The sequence below is a fragment of the Podarcis gaigeae genome, assembly GCF_964106915.1.
Source record: "Podarcis gaigeae genome assembly, chromosome: Z".
Lineage (NCBI taxonomy): Eukaryota > Metazoa > Chordata > Lepidosauria > Squamata > Lacertidae > Podarcis > Podarcis gaigeae.
Genome location: NC_139691.1, coordinates 2,681,007 through 2,701,556, shown reverse-complemented (window position 1 = coordinate 2,701,556; position 20,550 = coordinate 2,681,007). Strand labels below are relative to the sequence as shown.

Sequence of the window (20,550 nt, the reverse complement as noted above, 5' to 3'; positions counted from 1 at the left end):
ACATCGAGCATACAGACCGCTCAACAGCAGCAACATAGAATATTAGAATTGTAGAATTTGAAGGGATCCCAGTGGTCATCGATTCCAACCCCCTGTAAATGCAGGAATCGTTTTGCTCGTTGTGGGGCTCAAACCTTGAGATTAAGAGTCTCATGCTCTACCGACTGAGCTATTCCAGGGATGCAGTTATCCTTGTTGCTGTTATTGCCGTTAATTTATTAATTGCCTTCTAAACCACCGTCTCAATGTGATTTACACATAAAATAGTTTTAAACCAGGAAATACGTGGTAAAGAACCATTTATTCATGAAAACCTGATGGGGCAAAAATCTGTCCCACTTCTAGAGAGTGCAGATAGTGGGCACCTGCAGTATCTCAAACAGGAATGCCGTTCCACAGGACAGGGGCTGCCACACTAAAAGCCCTGCTCCGAGTTACTGCAGAGTTGGCTCCTGAGGTCTTTGAAGCTTGCAGGAGAGACTCTCCCACAGACCACAGCGATTCACTGGGTGCATAAAGGGATAAGGCTGTCTCTCAAGCAACCTGATTTGTTTAGGGCCTTGTATGTTAGTAACAGGAGACACGGGTGGTGCTGTGGTCTAAACCACTGAGCCTCTTGGGCTTGCTGATCAGAAGGTTGGTAGTTCGAATCCCTGCAATGGGGTGAGCTCCCATTGCTCGGTCCCTGCTCTTGCCAACCTAGCAGTTTGAAAGCACGTCAAAGTGCAAGTAGATAAATAGGTACCGCTCCGGCGGGAAGGTAAACGGCGTTTCCATGCGCTGCTCTGGTTTGCCAGAAGCGGCTTAGTCATGCTGACCACATGACCCGTGTACGCTGGCTTCCTCGGCCAGTAAAGCAAGATGAGCGCTGCAACCCCAGAGTCGTCCACGACAGGACCTAATGGTCAGGGGTCCCTTTACCTTTATCTTTTATGTTAGTAACAACACCTTGAACTTGTCCCGGTAGCAAATTGGCAGCCATTGCAAGTCCTGTAAGCAAGGCGTTTTGCCCCTTACCAGCTTTCGCCCCTGGCCCTCCCCACAGCTGCCATGTGGCCCTCAAGAGATTGATGGAATGTGACTCTCTGACTGCAAACATTTCCTCTCTTTCTAATCTACAACCCCCTTGGTGTGTTCCTTGAGCCACAGCCCCTCTTCATGCTTTTGCAGTAGAGCTTCTCATGCCATGAATAGCAGGTCCCTGCAGCTTTCCTACCTGGCCCACCAGCCCCTCTTTGGTGCCTTAATTAGTCACTGAACAGAGGAAGGAAGGAATGAAGGCTACCTTCAGGGGCTGGACTAGATGACCCTCAGAGGTCCCTTCCCACTCTACAATTCTGTGATTGTATTAATACACTATTGTATGCTGGAGCCTCTAGACATCTGGGACTTCCAAGGAAATAATCGGGTCGGGGCTGGGGCACGTTCTCCTCGCTCCCCGCCCCTCTTTCTTTTCCCATCTGGCCTTTCCCCATCTCTTGCGCTCCCATTTTTGCAACAGGTTAGGAGTGTGGGGGACCAAGCCAGCTTCTGCAAAATGATTCATTAATGATGAATTAAATTCTCGTTTACAAAACCGTAATCCTGCTTGATCATTTTTGTTCAGCCCTCACCTTTTCGCTCTTAAAATTCACCGCACTTAAACTGTTCTGCGAGGGTTTATGAATGTTTAAAAATTGCTTTGTTGGTCCCCGAAGTAATTTGACAAGTCTGTCAGCTATTGATTAAAAAAAAAAAAAGAAACTACCTGGAATTATCCAAGGATTGGGATGACTTCGGGAATTAGATAGAAAGTGTAAGAGAGCAGGGAGGGGCATTATTCCAAATGCGAAAGGAAGTAAGATGTTGGAGAGTAAATATGTTCTAGAAATGCTTTCTGAAAAATCCATTATGGCTGTGAAATTAACTTGAAATGAGATGCTTGTCAAGGGTCTTCTTGAGGGTTCTGTTCATGTACTGTCCTCGGAATGGACCCAATGCACAGTTAAAACTATGGCATTTGCTCCCCCAGGAGGCAGTGATGGCCAACAACTTGGATGGCTTTAGGATTGGACCGTGGGCCTCATCCTGCAGGCTCTTCTTAGGTTCTGATGACCAGTTCTGAAGAGGCAGCTGCCACCCTTCTGGGCCAAAGGAAGGAGCCCCCTTGTGCTCCTATAAGACAGCTAAGTGACAGGAAAAAGAATGATGCTGATAAAATGATGTGATACAGTAATAGCATGGGTGGAGTTATCTCCGTCAGTGAGGTGGGGAGAATTGACCAGTGAAAGGAGCTGCAGGGAATTCAGGAGCAGACCAAAGGGTTTCTTCCACTGTGCTTAATGGACTTAAGGAACTCACTGCCACAATATATACATTAGTCACTATTTAAGCTTAGATGGCTGTGAAAAGCGGATGAGGCAATATTCATGGAGGATCAGTCTCGTTAATTGGCTTCTAGCCATCAAGGCCCAGCTAGTCCAGCATTCTCTTCTCACAGTGGCCAACCAGATGCAAGCAGGATTTGAGCACAAGACTAGCACTCTGTCCTCGCATGGTTTTCAGGAGCTGGTGTTCAGAAGCATTGCTGCCTCCAACTTCTTGGTTTAACTCTTGAACTCTGGTTCCTGGGAAGCAGCCTACAGCGAGGCAGGACACTCACCTGGCTGTGGGCTCCTGGGCCTGGCATCCGGAGGGTGGGGATGCTCTGTCTATCCAGATGCCTTTGGACTGTGTCTTCCATTGTCATTGGCCATGCTGGCTGCTCAGCTTGGAGAGCCCCAGTTTCCCTGCCCTTTCCGTCTAACCCATCACAGCTCTTTTGCACTTAAGGAGATGATGAGTATCTGGAGCAATTAGCAGATGCAGCCCAGTGCCTATCAACTCCGACTTAATTCAGACATCGCAAAATCCGATCTCCAAGATCAAGAACATTTCATAAGCCTTTGCATGATCCTTCTCTTGCCTCCCTCCCCTCTCTTGCAGGTTCTACCCTTCCTTTCCAGACTTGCAGCAACCACAAGTTTGCTCAGACATCCAAATGGCACTGCAGGCATGAACTGGAAGTTGCTTGCAAGCCATAGTTTACAAACCAAAGCTCTGGCTTGGTTGCAGCTTCTGGCTGGCAGGTTTGTTTGATTCTGACGAACTTTGGTTATTTGCTTATTCTTCTGCCCTGAACTCTTGGTGTTGGATGCTGGAGTTACCAGTAGCATCTAGGCACTGTCTAAAGCCACATGTAGGCAGCTTGCCTTTCAGCAAAGTTGCTGCATCGTATCCTCTCAGTTTGTAGTCCTGGCCTAATACTGGCCTCCTTTGCAGGGACGTTGTGAAGATAGTTGTGATAATTCCAGGGCCTACTCTTAACGTGCTGTGTCACAGAACCGCTTGTGTGATGTGTTTGGATATTTGCAAGTTACTTCGGCCTCCTAGAAGCCTTTTATCTGTTCAACTGCAATGAGTTTGCCTGTTGTGTTCCTGTGTGATTCTCTGTTCTTCCAACTGTGCCGTCTTCTTCTTGGGGATTCAGCTGTGCCTCTCTTGCATCCAAGTGACAGGTTGAATGCACAGGTGCTTCTTAACTTCCCATCCTGAGATGGGGCTACCCTTTGCAGCTCTTCACAATTGTTGTTCTTGGTTTGCTTCCATCCAGCTGCATGAACTTTTTTCAATGCAGGAAACTGCTGCTGCTGCTGCTGCTTTGGACCTCAGCAGTAGTGTGCCATGGCACTTGGAAGGTTATGGGGCAGTAAATGGAGCAGGTGGTCTTCCTTTCACCTCAGCTTCTACCTGATGCTTTGGAGGTGGCAGAGATTGACTTCTGCACCCTGAGCAGGTGTTCTGCCACTGAACTGTGGCCTTCTCCCAACTTTGTGGCTTCTGACATTTCCTTAGGGCCATGCAGACTTCCCACCGGTCACTTTTTTCGCACCCGCTGAGCTCTATAGCAATGTTTGCAAAGAGGGAAGAGTCACAAAACATCGGTAGGACAGGGAAGGGTATGCAGAAGTGGAGCAATGCCCGGAAGGTGCGTTGCATTTAGCAAGTGAACAAACACGGAGAGTTTCACGCCAAAGGGCCCACGTCTTGTCTTTGGACAGTGGGGTCACCACACACTGCATTGCAGGCCACTTCCTTCGCTTCCTGCTCTTTTGCCTCAGGTGGGATGGCTAAGGACCCAGGGTGGGTGTCTTCTGACCTCTGCTGACATCCACTGAGGTGGATGAGCCGATTCCCCCTCCCCAACCTGGGGGCTCTCTTGCACTGTCTGAAGCGTCTCTGATTTCCCAAATCAAAACATTTTCTTTGCATGCCTGCAAATATTTTATTTTTAAAGCAGAGCAGAGTGGAGAGGAAGTACAATCGGCCCTCTGTGGAGCATCCCTCCCCATCTCAGTTTCCACCTGACTCACTGCGCTGAGCCGAGCCCTGCTGAGTCAGGCCAAAGGCCCAAACAACTCAGCATCCTGTTTCCCCGCAGTGGCCAGCCAGGTGATGTGAGCGCAGTAACCTTCTCCTGCTTTTCTTTCCCCAACAGCTGTTATTTAAAGGTAGACTGCCCCTGAATCTGGAGCTTCCCCATAGCCATCAATAGGTACCAGTAGCCCTCTCTTCCTCCATGCATTTAATTTGATACCAGGGAATTAAATATTTAAAAACTGCCAATATCATAATGTTGTACTACGAGTCAATGGTGCTGTGTTCAGTTCTAGACACCTCGCCTCAAAAACGATATTGTTGAGTTGGAAAAGGTTCAGAAAGGGGATGGAGGGACTCCCCTATGAGAAAAGGTTGCAGCCTTTGGTAATTTTTGGATTGAAGAAAAGGCAGGTAAGAGATTACATGATAGACATTCGTAAGACTCTACAGGGCGTGGAGAAAGTGGATAGTGAAAAGGTTTTCTCCCACTCTTGTAACACTTGGACTCGTGGAAGATTCAGGACAGGCGAAAGAAAGTCCTTCTTAATGGCTACTAGCCAGGGTTTACGGAAGGGGAGAGTTGCACAGTAGTTTATACCTTAGCATTTTAAACCAGAAAGTTATATGGAACTCCCTGCCTATTGATATTAGGCAGGTGCCATCGTTATACTGTTTTCAGACCCTGTCAAAAACTGTTTCATTTGGGCAAGGCCCCCCCAAAAAAACCATTTGTTTTTTAAAATGTTTTTATTTTATCTCTATTTTGGTATTATTTTGCCTCCTGTTTTTAAAAGTCTTATTTTATTGCTATTTTGTAATGAATATTTTATGGAAACAGCTTAGAAATTTTTTATTATTAAACAGTATACAAGGCCTGTGATATAAATAAGTAAGGATGTACCCCTCCCACTTCCCCAGTCAAGAAAGACCTGAAAGCTGAGCCTTCTCTGAATCGGAAGTTGGAGGCAGTGATGCCCCTGATTGCTGGAATCTGCAGGCAGGATCTTGTGGTTAGATCCTGCTCCCTGGTTTCCCACTGACATCTGGCTGACCACTGTGAGAGCAGGATGCTGGACTAGAGAGGCCACTGGCCTGATCCAACGGGCTCTTCTTGCATTCTTACAGTCCTACTGAACTTTTTTTAAAAAACAGCCACCCAACCCCACACTTAAATAAATAAATGTGAATTGGGAGGGGCAGGGGGACCTGAGAGGCACCCACAAGCATCACACCAGGGGCCCCAGAGCAAGTAAGGCAGCTGGTAACCTCAGAAGTGGAGGAGATCCCTGGGAGTTCCTGGGCCATCTTCTCTGATGCTAAAGTATGCAGATCTCATTGATTTGGATACCGTAATCCAGTCATGGAGGTTTTTTCTGATTTGTCTTAGTATTTGCAGTGCTGGCTTATTGGTGGCCCAAAGAAAGAAAGGGCAGGAACTCCCCACCCACCCAATAAAAAGGCATGGAAGGTGAGTGAGAGGCTTCGAAGCGGATCCAGCGCATCCCTCTGAAAGTTTGCATTCCAGGCCTTTCCTTCCTCTTCAAAGCGTAACATGTGGGGCGTATTAATACTTCTAGTTGACATGCATGCGCAAGCAGCCGTACCAGTTTAGGAATCGGCAGCCCTGCTCCAGACAAGCAGCCTTTCAGCACTGAACATGGACCCTTTCTTTCTGGCCCCTCACATCCCCAGTGTGCTCAACCGTTGGGTGGGACAGGAGACTTGGGGAAGCGCAGGGCACTGGCAATCAAATTAGGAAGGCCAGGGGTGGGTGTGCGAGCTAAAACATATCCCCAAGGTATGAGCGGGCTCTGCCAGCAGACTGGAAGCTCAGCCTGGAGGCCTGCCGCTGCTCCTGAGGCCCCTGCGGCCAAAGATGTGCCTGGTTAATTCCAATCAATATGGGGACTTCCAGCTTCCCTCACCTGTGCGACTCAGGGCTTGAGAAACTCTCAGCTCTGCCCACCTTCTGGGCAGGTTGCGTTCCCTGCTTCAGCCTCCTCTCAATGCTTAGAGCAGGGGTAGGCAACCTAAGGCCCGGGGGCTGGATCCGGCCCAATCACCTTCTAAATCCGGCCCGCAGACGGTCCAGAAGTCAGTGTGTTATTACATGAGGAGAATGTGTCCTTTTATTTAAAATGCATCTCTGGGTTATTTGTGGGGCATAGGAATTTGTTCATTCCCCCCCCCCAAAAAAAAAATATAGTCCGGCCACCCACAAGGTCTGAGGGACAGTGGACCGGCCCCCTGTTGAAAACGTTTGCTGACCCTTGCTTAAGAGTGTCAGAAGAGGCCTGTCGGTTTAGGCCAAGGGCTCATCGAGCCCAATGTCCCGCTTCCCACAGTGGTCAAAGAGATACTATTATCAGTTGTCATGTTTTGGTATGTTTACACCCCATGTTTCCTACAGGGAGCTCAAGGTAGTGCACACACTGCTCCCCCCTCCTCATTTCACCCCTCCCTAACAACAACAACAACCCTGTGAGGTAGGCTAGGCTGAGAGACTGCCCCAAGTGTGGATTTGAACCCTGACCTCTCCCACATCCCGGTCCAACACCCTAACCACTACCCCCTCCCCACTGAGCCTCAACCTTCCTTTTCTTCCTGACTTCTCTACAGAGTGCGCTGCGTCCACAACTTCCTGTCCTTGCCCCTGCAATTACAGATGCACAGTAGCACATAGATAACATGCTGCCAAAACGCAACCTTGGAGCAGTTCTCATTCATTGCCTCTATCACAGCGCTTCTGTGGTGGGGTGGCTGCATTTTACCAGCACGCAAGTGAGCAGGAGCGCACCTGGAGGAACCTTACTGCAAAAAGAGCCTTATTGTGTCAATGTCGAGATGACCGCAGAGTGGTGGGATGGGGAGAGTCCAAAAGCAAAGGCCTTTCTGCAGCCTCAGTTTTTCCTTTGCAGTTCTAAGAGTCGGCTTTCACAAGACACATTTTTGGCTCCTTCTCTCCCCCAAACATTTGGCACCCCAGCTGTGTTCAAGACCTGTCAGGCTGAACATTGGCTGAAGCTTCCACCTTGCGTGGGAAAAGTGGAGATAAAAATGCTTGTCAGTGTCACTTTTGCTCCGTTAAACCCCTGAGAGTTCCCTTCTCCCTGGAAAGATGGCAGCAGCCTACTTTGTGTAGTGTCAACCTCTTCCCAGATGTTTCTGCATTGATAGATAGATAGATTCTTTATTGTCATTACACAAGTGCAACATTGCACAAGTGCAACGAAATTGAGTCCGGGGCCCTTCTCCTGCTGTTTTTGCCTCACATGGTATTCCAGGGTAGACTGCCTCTGAAAAAAGGGGTTCCATTGGGCTGCCATGGCTGATAGACATCACCCTCCAGCCCAGCCTTCAGCCCAGGGGTTGTTGCTTTTCTGAATCGTAACTGCCAAGCCATAAATCCTGTTCATTAGCCTGATTTCACAAGACACATGTAGCGGATGAGTAGCTCTCTGAAAGATCTTCCATGACTTCTGCCCCTCTGCCCTCACCCTTGTCTTCCCGGCAGCCTTGTGGACTAATTTGATTGGAGGCAGGGTGTCTGCATTTCAGCCCTCTAAAGAGGTCTCCAAGCATTGTGGATTTTATAGTTCTTCACCGCTGATCTGGAAGCTCGGTTTCTTTAGACGCAAGCCCAAAACTGGACAAACGACAAACCTAGCTGAGATGTATAGCCTCTCTCAATGTCCAGCAGCCCAGATTTAGTGAGCACACGGCAACTGGGAGCTTTGGAACTCTCGGCCTCTTGAGATGAAGCAGGCACCTTCACTGCACGCTTTGCAGCACCTGCTAAAAACAGTTTTGTTAGACAAACCTACCCAGGTATTCAGAAAGTTAATGCACGTTTTAATCTCTTTTTCGTCTATTGTTGTTTTAACCTTTGAAATGTTATTGCTGTTAATTTTTCTTAGTGGTACTTTTATTGTTTCATCTTTTCATAAACTGCTTTGAGGCTTTTTACAGTCAAGCAGTGTATAAATTGTAGGGACGCGGGTGATGCTGTGGGTTAAATTACTGAACCTAGGGCTTGCCGATCGTAAGGTCGGCGGTTCGAATCCCCGCGATGGGGTGAGCTCCCGTTGCTTGGTCCCTGCTCCTGCCAACCTAGCAGTTCAAAAGCACATCAAAGTGCAAGTAGATAAATAGGTACCGCTCCGGCGGGAAGGTAAACGGTGTTTCTGTGCGCTGCTCTGGTTCGCCAGAAGCGGCTTAGTCATGCTGGCCACATGACCCAGAAGTTGTCTGCGGACAAACGCCGGCTCCCTCGGCCTATAGAGCGAGATGAACTCTGCAACCCCAGAGTTGTCCGCGACTGGACCTAATGGTCAGAGGTCCCTTTAGCTTTATGTATGTACCTATGTACATAGGGTGGAAGACAGGAGTGCCTGGTGTGCTCTGGTACATGGGGTCACAAAGAGTCAGACATGACTAAACGACTAAACAACAACAACAACATGTACATAGGATGCTGGCATTGAATTGGCCCATTCTGGTTTCACATAAGTCCCTAGTCCAGGGGCATTCTAAGTTGGTGTGTGCACCTGTCCTACCTAGAACATCTAGTAACTTTCTCCAGCTGGCAGCCCCAGTGGAGCAGAGAGCAAGGGGCCCCTAATAGTATTAGAACAAGCCAACTTCTGGGTCAGACCAAAATTCCACATAGTCTAGCCCTTCTCAGAGTGGCCAGCCAAATGCCCATGGAAAGCCTGGCCTGAGTGCAACACCAACTCTCCCCACCTGTGATTCCCAAGGACGGGCATTCAGAGGCAGACGCCTTTGACAGAGGAGGTAGGATCAAGGGGATGATGCTACTCACCTACAAAGAAAGGTTTTCATTCTGGAGGGCAAGAAAGAGGTGATATGATAGAAGTTGGAAGTACTGTTTTGGGGGGACAGGAGGCGGGCAGGTGTGGAGGACTCCCTGGTCCTAAATGGGGTAACTGTGACCCTGAAAGACCAGGTGTGCAGCCTGGGAGTCATTCTGGACTCACAGCTGTCCATGGAGGCGCAGGTCAATTCTGTGTCCAGGGCAGCTGTCTACCAGCTCCATCTGGTACGCAGGCTGAGACCCTACCTGCCCACAGACTGTCTCGTCAGAGTGGTGCATGCTCTGGTTATCTCCTGATTGGACTACTGCAATGCACTCTATGTGGGGCTACCTTTGAAGGTGACCCAGAAACTACAACTAATCCAGCAGCTAGACTGGTGACTGGGAGCGGCCGCCGAGACCACATCACACTGGTCTTGAAATACCTACACTGGCTGCCAGTACGTTTCCGAGCACAATTCAAAGTGTTGGTGTTGACCTTTAAAGCCCTAAACGGCCTCGGTCCTGTATACCTGAAGGAGCGTCTCCGCCCCCATCGTTCTGCCCGGACACTGAGGTCCAGCGCCTGAGGGCCTTCTGGCAGTTCCCTCCCTGCGAGAAGCCAAGTTACAGGGAACCAGGCAGAGGGCCTCCTCGGTAGTGGCGCTCGCCCTGTGGAACGCCCTCCCACCAGATGTCAAAGAGAACAACAACTACCAGACTTTTAGAAGACATCTGAAGGAAGCCCTGTTTAGGGAATCTTTTAATGTTTGATTCATTACTGTATTTTAATATTTTGTTGGAAGCCGCCCAGAGTGGCTGGGGAAGCCCAGCCAGATGGGCGGGGTATAAATAATAAATTAATATTATATTATTATTATTATTATTATTCAGGATGGATAAAAGAAAGTATTTACTCAGCGCATAGTTTAACTATGGAACTCACTTCCAAAGGAGGCAGTGATGGTCACCAAAAGCAACTGGACAGTTTGATGGAGGAGAGGGCTGTCGATGGCTGCAAGCCACAATGGCTTGGAGGCAGCAAGGCTTCTGAATACAGTACCAGGTGCGAGAAGGAGGAGAGAGAATTGCTCTTGTGCTCAGGTCATGCCTGCAAGTTTCTCATTGGTTGGCCACCATGAGAAGAAGATGCTGGACTGGATGAGCCCTTGGTCTGATCCAGTAGGCTCTTCTTATGCTCTTATCCACAGGAATACTGGTTTAAACCCCGTGTTCCCACACAGTTGGCAAGTATTAGCATCCATCTTTTGAAAGAGCATGCGGAATTGTTTGCTGTTATGGAGAGAGAGAGGGAGAGGGCAACCAGGTCATTTCACAGCAACCCATGAAGGTCGCAACTAAGCGGTCTCCTGAGACCTGAGCAGGATGCATCCCACCACTTCTTTCTGGTCTCTGGGTTCAGGTAGAGTCATCTATCAAGAGCAAATCTTTGAAGGAAGTCAGAGAGAAGAACGGATGTGTCACGAGGGGGCTGAGTGATTGATTTGCTGGGAAAGTCTCCAGCCTTTGGAGGGATGGATGTTTCTAGGTTATGACGGAGCCCTTTCCTTTTATGAGTAATCATGCAGGATTGGGGAAGGGCTGTTGCAGGCAGGGCAGAGGCTTTGGACCATAGAATTGCAGAGTTGGTGGGGACCTCAAGGGTCCTCTAGTCAACCCCCTGCAAATGCAGGAATCTGAGCTGAAGGATCCCTGTGATGGTGCTCTGCACATGTCCAGAAGACTGGTCTTATACTTTTAGAAGTAATATATTCATTGTGACAACAGACATACATACATACATACATACATACATACATAAATATTTATACCCTGCCCTTCCCGGTTCAGAAAACTGGGCTCAGGGCGGCTAACAACAAATTTAAAACACTTAATTGATGCAACAAAAAACAGCATAAAATACTGTACAAAACATAAATAACAATAAATTCAGAATTCAAAAATCAATTTTTTGGGGGAAATCCATCCAATAAACATTAGATGATCGCCAGGGCTAGCTGGCCAAATTAGTCCCATTTGGGCCAGCGAGGAGAACGGGAAAATTAGCTGTGGGATCCCAGAGCAGGAAATCTTCATAAAAAGGGGAGGAGGAGGGAAGGAAAGGGAATAAAAGATCAGGCTAAGTTCAAATTGAAAGCCAGGTGGAATAGCTCTGTATTGCAGGCCCTGTGGAAGGAGGTTAAATCCTGCAGGGCCCTGGTCTCATGGGACAGAGCATTCCTCCAGGTTGGAGCCATCACTGAGAAGGCCCTGGCCCTGGTGGAGTATAGTCTGGCTTCCTTAGGGCCCGGGACCTCTAAACTATGATTATTCATGGACTTTAAAGTCACTTTGGCTATATAAACTGAAGAATCATACAATTGTAGATTTGGAATGTAACCCCAAGGGTCATTTCCTTCAGCCCCCTGCAATGCAGGAATCATAGTGAAAGAACCACTGGCAGGTGGCCATCCGAGCTCTGCTTAAACACGTCCCGTCAGCCCACCACCTTGCTGCACAAGGCCACAATTCTGCACCCGCTTCCTCCTGAGTACACATGGGTAGGACTGTGCTGCGATGCTTTCCTGACCACTGGCTGGCAACCTCCGCTCCTCCATGAGCTGAACACGTGTGTGGGGGGGGGTGCTCTGCTTTTTAATTTCCGGAAGATTCTGGGTCACTCATTAAGCCCTAGGAAATTGTTGGTGCCAGCGCCAGGGGAAGTGGGGGGCATCGCTTCTGTGGCTGCGAGGAAAGAGCGGGTCAGGTTGCAGCTTGGAGACTTAAAGAGCTGGTAGCAAAATTAGAGGGCATAAACCATTCATCCAATCAGCCCTTCAGTTGGCTGGAGCATTGGGCTAGGCTTTTACTTGAACCGCTCAGTCTATGCAGTTTCCAGTTTTAGTCGCAAGCAAACGGCATAGTTAGCAAGCATATAGCAAGTAAATGCCCTAGAGCAGCGGTTCTCAACCTGTGGGTCCCCAGATGTTGTTGGACTACAACTCCCATCATCCCTGAGATATGGCCTTGCTAGCTAGGGGTGATGGGAGTTGTAGTTCAACAACATCTGGGGACCCACAGGTTGAGAAAGGCTGGTCTAGAGCATGGGTAGGCAGACTAAGGCCTGGGGGCTGGATCCAGCCCAATCACCCTCTAAATCCGGCCTCCGGGCGGTCCGGCAACCAGCGTGTTTTTACATGAGTAGACTGTGTCCTTTTATTTAAAATTCATCTTTGGGTTATTTATGGGGCATAGGAATTCGCCCATTATTCCCCCCATATATATATATATATATATATATATATATATATATATATATATATATATTTGCTTTCGTAGATTTTCACGGGTACAGGAATGCAGGTTTTGGTGTCCTCGGGTGTCTTCCCGTGTAAAAGTTGGGGTGTCTAGGCGACGTTTCGACGAGGTCTCACTCGTCATCTTCAGGCTGGTGCTTTCGGCTTCTTGTTACTGGAACAGAGCGGGATCTCAATGTTTGAGTTCCTATAAATACTGTAGAGGGGGTGTGGTGTCTAGCCTCCAATGTTCTGGGCAGAGAGGAAGTTCCCAGGCTAGTGTGCCTTTTCTTCTTTTGTTCCTTAATTATTTGAGAGATACCTTGAGTGATTTCTTGAGTGATATCCTGAGTACCACTTAGGTGGGTCATTAGGTGTGGATTAGTTGCTAAAGTCTTTGTGTCTTGACCTCTTGAACTTTGTGAAGAGTTTTCCTGAGAAGATGGCTGTATTGCACTTAGTTGTGCTTTGGCTTGGCTTCGTGTATAGGGGCGAGCTGTGGTTTTGTGGCTTGTGTCAGCCAGATCTGTGTAGGGATTGCAGGGGGGTGCAGCATCCGGAGGTGCCACCATGGACTGGCTACTGGATGGTGTCAGTAATTCATCTGTGGAGAGGGTCTGGGTTTGGGTCTGGTGTGGTTGATTGGTGTTGGCGTTCTGTGTGCCTCTGGATCTGGTGTCAGTTTTTGTGGGGAGGGCTAATTTCCAGATGTCTGGCAAGCGGGATGTGTCGTCACGCTTGTTCATGTTGTGAGGGTGTTTCTCTATCTCGATGGCTTCCATGATTATTCTCTTGTGGTGATGTTCCGTGTTAAAGAGCAATTTGGAATCTGCAAAATTAATTTCGTGTCCTGTTTCTTTCATGTGTTGGAAAAGAGAGGAAGTTTTTTCTTCTTTTTTGACGGCATTCTTGTGTTCTGCGATACGTGCATTTATTCGTCTGTTTGTTTGTCCAATGTACGTGGCTGGGCAGACTTTGCAGGGTATTTCATAGATCCCTTGGTTTTCCAACTGGATTTTATCCTTGGGGTTTCTGAGGATAATTAATAATTAAGGAACAAAAGAAGAAAAGGCACACTAGCCTGGGAACTTCCTCTCTGCCCAGAACATTGGAGGCTAGACACCACACCCCCTCTACAGTATTTATAGGAACTCAAACATTGAGATCCCGCTCTGTTCCAGTAACAAGAAGCCGAAAGCACCAGCCTGAAGATGACGAGTGAGACCTCGTCGAAACGTCGCCTAGACACCCCAACTTTTACACGGGAAGACACCCGAGGACACCAAAACCTGCATATATATATATATATATATATAGTCTGGCCCCCCACAAAGTCTGAGGGACAGTGGACTGGTCCCCTGCTGAAAAAGTTTGCTGACCTCTGCTCTAGAGCTAGGAAATAGGACCCTTCCATGAAGCCCAGATAAAGCCCCCCTCCCTTCACTTTGGAGGATTATTTATTTACTTATTTAATCATTGTTACCGTTTATTAAATTTATATAACACTAGACTTTCCTTGGAGTAGTAGTAGTAATAATAATAATAATAATAATAATAATAATAATAATAATAATTTATTTTTAACCCGCCCATCTGGCTGTGTTTCCCCAGCCACTCTGGGCGGCTTCCAACAAAACATTAAAATACAGTAATGCATCAAACTTTAAAAGCTTCCCTAAACAGGGCTGCCTTCAGATCTCTTCTAAAAGTCTGGTAGTTGTTTTTCTCTTTGACATCTGTTGGGAGGGCGTTCCACAGGGCAGGCGCCACCACTGAGAAGGCCCTCTGCCTGGTTCCCTGTAACTTGGCTTCTCGCAGGGAGGGAACCGCCAGAAGGCCCTCGACGCTGGACCTCAGTGTCCGGGCAGAAAGATGGGGGTGGAGACGCTCCTTCAGGTACACTGGACCAAGACCTTTAGGGCTTTAAAGGTCAGCACCAACACTTTGAATTGTGCTCAGAAACGTACTGGAGGTTTTGACATGAAGGTTGGATGGCCACCTGTCAGTGATTCCTTTTCTGTGACTCCTGCATTGCAGGGGTTGGACTAGACGACTCTTTGGGGGTCCTAAGTTTACAACTGGATGATCTGGTTGGCCGTTGTGAGAACAGGATCCTGGGCGAGGTGCGCCACGGGCATGATCCAGCAGCCAGGCTCTTCTTACATCTATCTGCTTTTGGGGAGATCTCTCTGGACCACCAATCTGACACCATCTCACCACTTGTCCCAGGCCCTCAACTGCGGGGTCCATGGCACCGCTCCTCCGCGTTCCTCACAGTGCGCAGCGGGTGCTCATTTGCTTGCTCACAAGCGCACGGATGTTGACATTTTCGGCAGCTGTGGCTCCCTTCCCCAGCTACAGAGCAGCCAATCAGCAGCCGCGGGAGCCAGATCAAGCTCAAAGCTCACAGTGTGTGTTTGTGTGCCTCTGCTGCTTTGGCGATGCTGAGCGGGGGCCAGAGGAGGGGAAAGGAGGTGGGATGGGCGAGGAGGGGGGAACCAGGTGGTTGGGAGCAGTGGGAGAGATGCGCCCCCCCCCCCCGTTCAGTTTTCCCCTTTCTCAAGCTTTTTCGGCACAGAATAGGAGGTGCCCAGCTCTCGCCTGACTTCTCCCGCAGCAGATGTTCCATGCCAGGCCACAGCTGCTAGGCGGTGATGGGGCGGCGATGGAAGTCCTTTTTGGTGAGGCTTGGGGGGGGGGACAGGACTGATCTCTGTTCCGGAAAAAGCAGTATTCCCAAAAGCTTAACCCCTTTGCGCCTCTCCTGCAACGGCCTTTCGGAGCTTTGGTAGCTGCCTGCACGGACACTAACAGCAGATGTTCCCTGGGGTTTTTCAGGCAGGGTCCTGGGACCTTCTGCAGGCAAAGCATGGGCTCTGTCACTGAGCTATAGCCTTCCATGGAATTTCAGGTAGGTTGGTCTTTCCCAGCCCTTCCCCAGACTTGCTGAGAATTGAATGGGGGGGGGCCTTCCACACACAAAGCATCAGCTCCCGGTGTCTGAGCTGCCGCCCCATTTCCTTTCCCCTAACTGTCAGCCTTTAAACTGTAGGCTCCCTGGGGCCAGGGAGCTATCTCCTTTCCCTTCTGCATGTACAATAGAGAGGCGTCACAATCCAGAATGGTGTAGTGGTTAGCATTTCTGACTAGGACATGGGAGACCAGGGTTCAAATCTCTGTTGGGCCATGAAGTTCTCTGGGTGTGACCTTGAGCTGGCTTCTCAGCCCAGCCTACCTCACAGGGTGGTTGCGAGAATTAAACTGAGGAGGGGGAGGACCATGTAAGCTGCCTTGATCTCCTTGGAGGGGAAAAGGTGGGATATAAATGCAATTAATAATAATGATAATATTTAATGATTGCTCAGTCCCAGTTTAAATAATAGAGTTGCACCATCTGATGAAGAAGCGCTGCCCAGTTTCACCCTAGGAGAGCCATACTTTAGCCCAACCTAAGAACTTGGGACTTCTATAGGCGCAGAACCTTCTTCTGCCTCTCCCTCCACACAACATAACAGAAGCCTCCATGCTTCTTCCGTTTCCATTGTGTCCCCACATCAGTTTCTGGATTGTAAGTCCCTTTCAGCAGAGACCTGTTCTATACTTTGCAAGCGCCAAGGACATTGATGTGCCATAGGAACCCTTATTATTAAGAACAGGCAATGGATGGATTTAATTAGCTGGTGCAGTTTGTATCTGGGCACAGCCAATTGTCTGGAAGCAAAAAAATGCTATGCTCCCTTCTTCTCTTTTAATGCATGTGGTCTTATTGAAAGGGTTTCCCATCTGGAAGAGAGATCCAGTGTGGTGTGGTGGTAGGGGCATTGGATTAGGACCTGGGAGACCAGGGTTCAAATCTCCACTTAGCTGTGAAGCTGACTGTAGGGCCTTGGGTGCCAATCGCTGCCTCTCAGCCTAACCTTCCTCACAGGGTTGCTGTGGGGATTAAATGAGAGGAAGTACCTAACATATAGGGGCGTGGATGGCGCTGTGGGTTAAACCACAGAGCCTAGGACTTGACGATCAGAAGGTCGGCGGTTCGAATCCCCGTGATGGGGTGAGCTCCCATTGCTCGGTCCCTGCTCCTGCCAACCTAGCAGTTCAAAAGCACGTCAAAGTGCAAGTAGATAAATAGGTACCACTCTGGTGGGAAGGTAAACGACATTTTCGTGCGCGGCTCTGGTTCGCCAGAAGCGGCTTAGTCATGCTGGCCACATGACCAGGAAGCTGTACGCCGCCTCCCTCAGCCAATAAAGCGAGATGAGCACCGCAACCCCAGAGTCGGTCACAACTGGACCTAATGGTCAGGGGTCTCTTTACCTTTACCTTTACCTTTACCTTTACCTTTACCTAACATATGCCAGCTTCAGAAAAAAGGTAGGGTGGAAATGGAATGCAATGCAATAGTATAATAATAATAGAAAAGAAAAGAAAAGAAAAGAAAAGAATAGAATAGAATAGAATAGAATAGAATAGAATAGAATAGAATAGAATAGAATATTACCATAATTTGGGTAATAAGAAAATAGGAACGCAGATGTGATGATAGTACTTGGCGTCTTAATTTTGTGTGTATGGGACCTTCTGCATGCAAAACAGGTGTTCCACCACTGAGTTATGGCTCTTCCATAAAGTTCTGTTCTTGCCGGGTCTTCCCTTCCTCCTTATGGGGTGCCTTCAACTTCCTGCATCATCCCTGGAGCCCTAATTTCAAGTTTACAACCCATTCCAATGATCCAAGGGAGGGATGAGGGGGAAACAGATGGTTGTGAAAATCTACACTGGCTTTTGTCACTATCTGCAGGGAGGTTTTCATTTATCCTGCGTCTTTGCTCTTTTCTAAGACACCCCGAGTATTTGTTTTCTTTTAAGCTGCTCTGGGACCTCAACAATGCCCATTCTGTCTGTGCTGCATTGTTGTTGCTGACTTAAAATTATTCCCATCATTGTCCAAAGAAATGAGGGGCGGGAAATGTTCTGGAGCAGCTTCCTTTCCTTGTCTGTGGGCGGGAAAGGATCACACAACAATCTTCAGCAGATTTTCATTCAAACCCAAGAATGTAAAATTATTATCATTATTAATTACGCGCCCTTTATCTTAAGGTCACGGGGCAGGTTGCAGCACTAAAACACAGCATTAGAAACTGTTTAAAACAGCCTACAATCACACAAAAATAAGGTGTGTTCTAAAAAATATGTACTCCTCAAGTGTCAAAAGGCATTTGCCGGAAGCCAAATAATCAAGGTGCCTGACACACCTCTATCTGGAGGGAGTTCCTACCAGCTGTTGCCGATCCTCTCAAATCTGCCTTTCCTTTCCCTGAATTCCCTGCTTGATCTCGCACGACCAAAGGTCCCATTCAGTCTGCCTTGACCATGAGCCCAAGAATGTTAGTAGCCTTCAAACATGTTTGCTAGCCCAGTGGAGCGCACACACCTTCCTGCTGCCAGAGAGGACGTAGTGCTCTTCCCTTCTCTGTGTGCTCACTCACCTGCACATATGCAATTCTGGGTTACCTTCGGCTACCTGGCTAATGCTTAAATGCAGGGGTGCCCTGTGAGCCACCCTAGCTTGTGATCTGCCAAGCCCCACCAACTGTGATTGCCAGCCCCTCCTGCTTTGGCTTCCAAAGAGAGAAGGTGCTCTCTCAAGCCCTTAATACAGTCATACCTCGGGTTACAGCCACTTCAAGTTGCGTTTTTTCATGTTACACACCCGCCAAAACCCGGAAGTACTGGAATGGGTTACTTCTGGGTTTTGGCGGTCTCACATGCGCAGAACCGCTAAATTGCACTTTGTGCATGAACAGAAGCGTCAAATTGCAACCCGCGTGTGCGCAGACGCGCTGCTGCAGGTTGTGAACGCTGCGGGTTGCGGACATGCATCCCGCACGAATCACATTTGTAACCCAAGCATCCACTGTATAGCCAGCGCGTTTCATTAGATACAGTGGTGTCCAAACTTTTTTCCAAAGAGGCCCAGTTTTGGTGAAGTGAAGGTCTGTGAGGGCCAACCAAAGAGCCAACCAAAGTTGTTGAGCTTTTTTTTTTGAGTTAGCAGGCTTCTATTTAATGTGTTAGCAGGCTTCTATTTAAAATCTCTACTCTATTTAAAATCTCTGATCCTCAGAGTCTTGGTTTGCAATGGTGCTGATTGCTTGTTGCTCTTCCTTATTGGTTTTAAACCCAATGCTCTTGTTTTATCTTGTTTTATTACGCTTGTGAGCTTTTTTGGGGACCTGTATGGGTGGGAAGGGCTGTAGATCAGGGAAGGTTGCCGGTTTGAGCCCCACTAACCTCTCCAGGTGGGGCAGGCAGAGACTCCCTGCCGGAAATCCAGGAGAGCCTGGTGGACAATATTGAGCTACTGCCCATCAGTGTAAACCAGGCTTTCTCAACCTTGGCCCTCCAGATGTTTTTGGCCTACAACTCCCATGATCCCTAGCTAGCAGGACCAGTGGTCAGGGATGCTGGGAACTGTAGTCTCAAAACATCTGGAGGACCGAGATTGAGGAAGCTTGGGGTAAACAATACTGAGCAGGATGGGGCCAATGGTCTGACCAGGTACAATGTACATGTTTTTGTGTTTTGGTATTGTAAACTGACCCTCGGATGATGGGCGGTATATAAATTTGATAAATAAATAGTGAGACAGGTTGTTACATTCCTAAATACAATCCAGGTGTGCTGTTGGTCCAATCCGACACTTCTTTTTTCAAGAGCTATTGTGAAAAGCGGTGCTTGGTCCTTTCTGTGGTGCTGGAAGGGCGTGGCTCTGATCCTCACTGTTCTTGCCTTCCTCTCCCTCCAGATCCCATCTAATGCCCAGGCTGAAGGAATCTCGCTCCCACGAGTCACTGCTCAGTCCAAGTAGCGCTGTGGAGGCTCTGGATCTCAGCATGGAGGAAGAAGTGGTCATTAAGCCTGTTCATAGCAGCATCCTGGGGCAGGATTTCTGCTTCGAGGTAAGGCGCACCCATTGACATCCAGGAAGGCTGCTGGCTGGATGCCCTGCTTTCAGGGTGGGTGGGTGTGCACTCCTGAGAGTTTGACCCCTGTGGGAAGCGGGAGGTTGGACTCAGCGGACCTTTGGCCTGACCCAACAGGGTTGCTTTTATGTTCATTTTGAGCCATGACAATCACTTATGTATTGCTTATGTTTTATCATGGGGGCGGGGGGGTTGTACCCCACTTTCCATCTGAAAAGCCTGCCTGGGCAGCTTGCATAGAATCAGAACGAGACAGTCCCTGCCCTCACAGACTTGTACATTTCCCTTAAGCAACGGGAGCTCACCCCGTCGTGGGGATTCGAACCGCCGACCTTCCGATCGGCAAGTCCTAGGCTCTGTGGTTTAACCCACAGCGCCACCCGCGTCCCCAGTTGATGGTCTTACACTCAAGGAAAAGCATCAGGAATGGACAGAATTGAACTGACGTCCTGGAAAATAATCTCATGGGGAGGAACAGCAAAGTTAACCTGACACACCAAAGGCACCTGGGCAGGATGGGAGTGGCAGGAATTGTTCGGAGGATCGGCGAGAGTGGGGCTAGAGGGACATCTTGCTGCTGCGCTTTCCCTGCCTTGAGGGCAGAGACGTGATCCTCTCACACCAGGGTGAAATTGGGTGCCTGTCTTCGACATGTGCCCTTTGACCCCCAAGACTGAGCTAGGTGGAGAAATGGTCTGACCCGAGGCCATAGCTCAATGTTTGATCATCAGGCTTGCTTGCAGAAGGCCCTGCGTTCAACCACCAGCATCTCCAGGTAGGCTGCTGCTGCCTGTCAGTGCAGGCAGTGTAGGCCTAGATGGGCCAGTGGTCTGATTCAGTGTGGTGAAGGACTGTAGAAGGACAGAGAATCTGCTTTGAATACGGAAGGTCCCAGGTTCAAGCCCTGGCATCTCCTTGATTGCGCATGCAACACCGGGAGGGCGCAGGCAGTCTGACTGTTTGGCTCAAAGTGCGTATTTGGGGCTGCGTGGGGGGGGGGAGCTTTGTGGTGTTGGGAGGGTGCAGTGAGCAGAACTCTATTCCGAGGTAAGGTCCA

General features: G+C 48.8%; 1 protein-coding gene across 13 annotated transcripts in view; it reads left to right on the top strand.

The window, feature by feature from the left end:
* The window catches only part of DAB2IP (DAB2 interacting protein), a 306,469-nt gene that overhangs the window by 224,844 nt on the left and 61,075 nt on the right, over nt 1–20,550 (top strand). For all 13 annotated transcript variants that reach the window (XM_083721659.1, XM_083721656.1, XM_083721658.1 and 10 more), the window contains one exon: nt 19,316–19,469. In XM_083721659.1, coding sequence (XP_083577785.1) covers nt 19,316–19,469 — 154 coding nt within the window. The remainder of the gene's footprint in view (nt 1–19,315; nt 19,470–20,550) is intronic.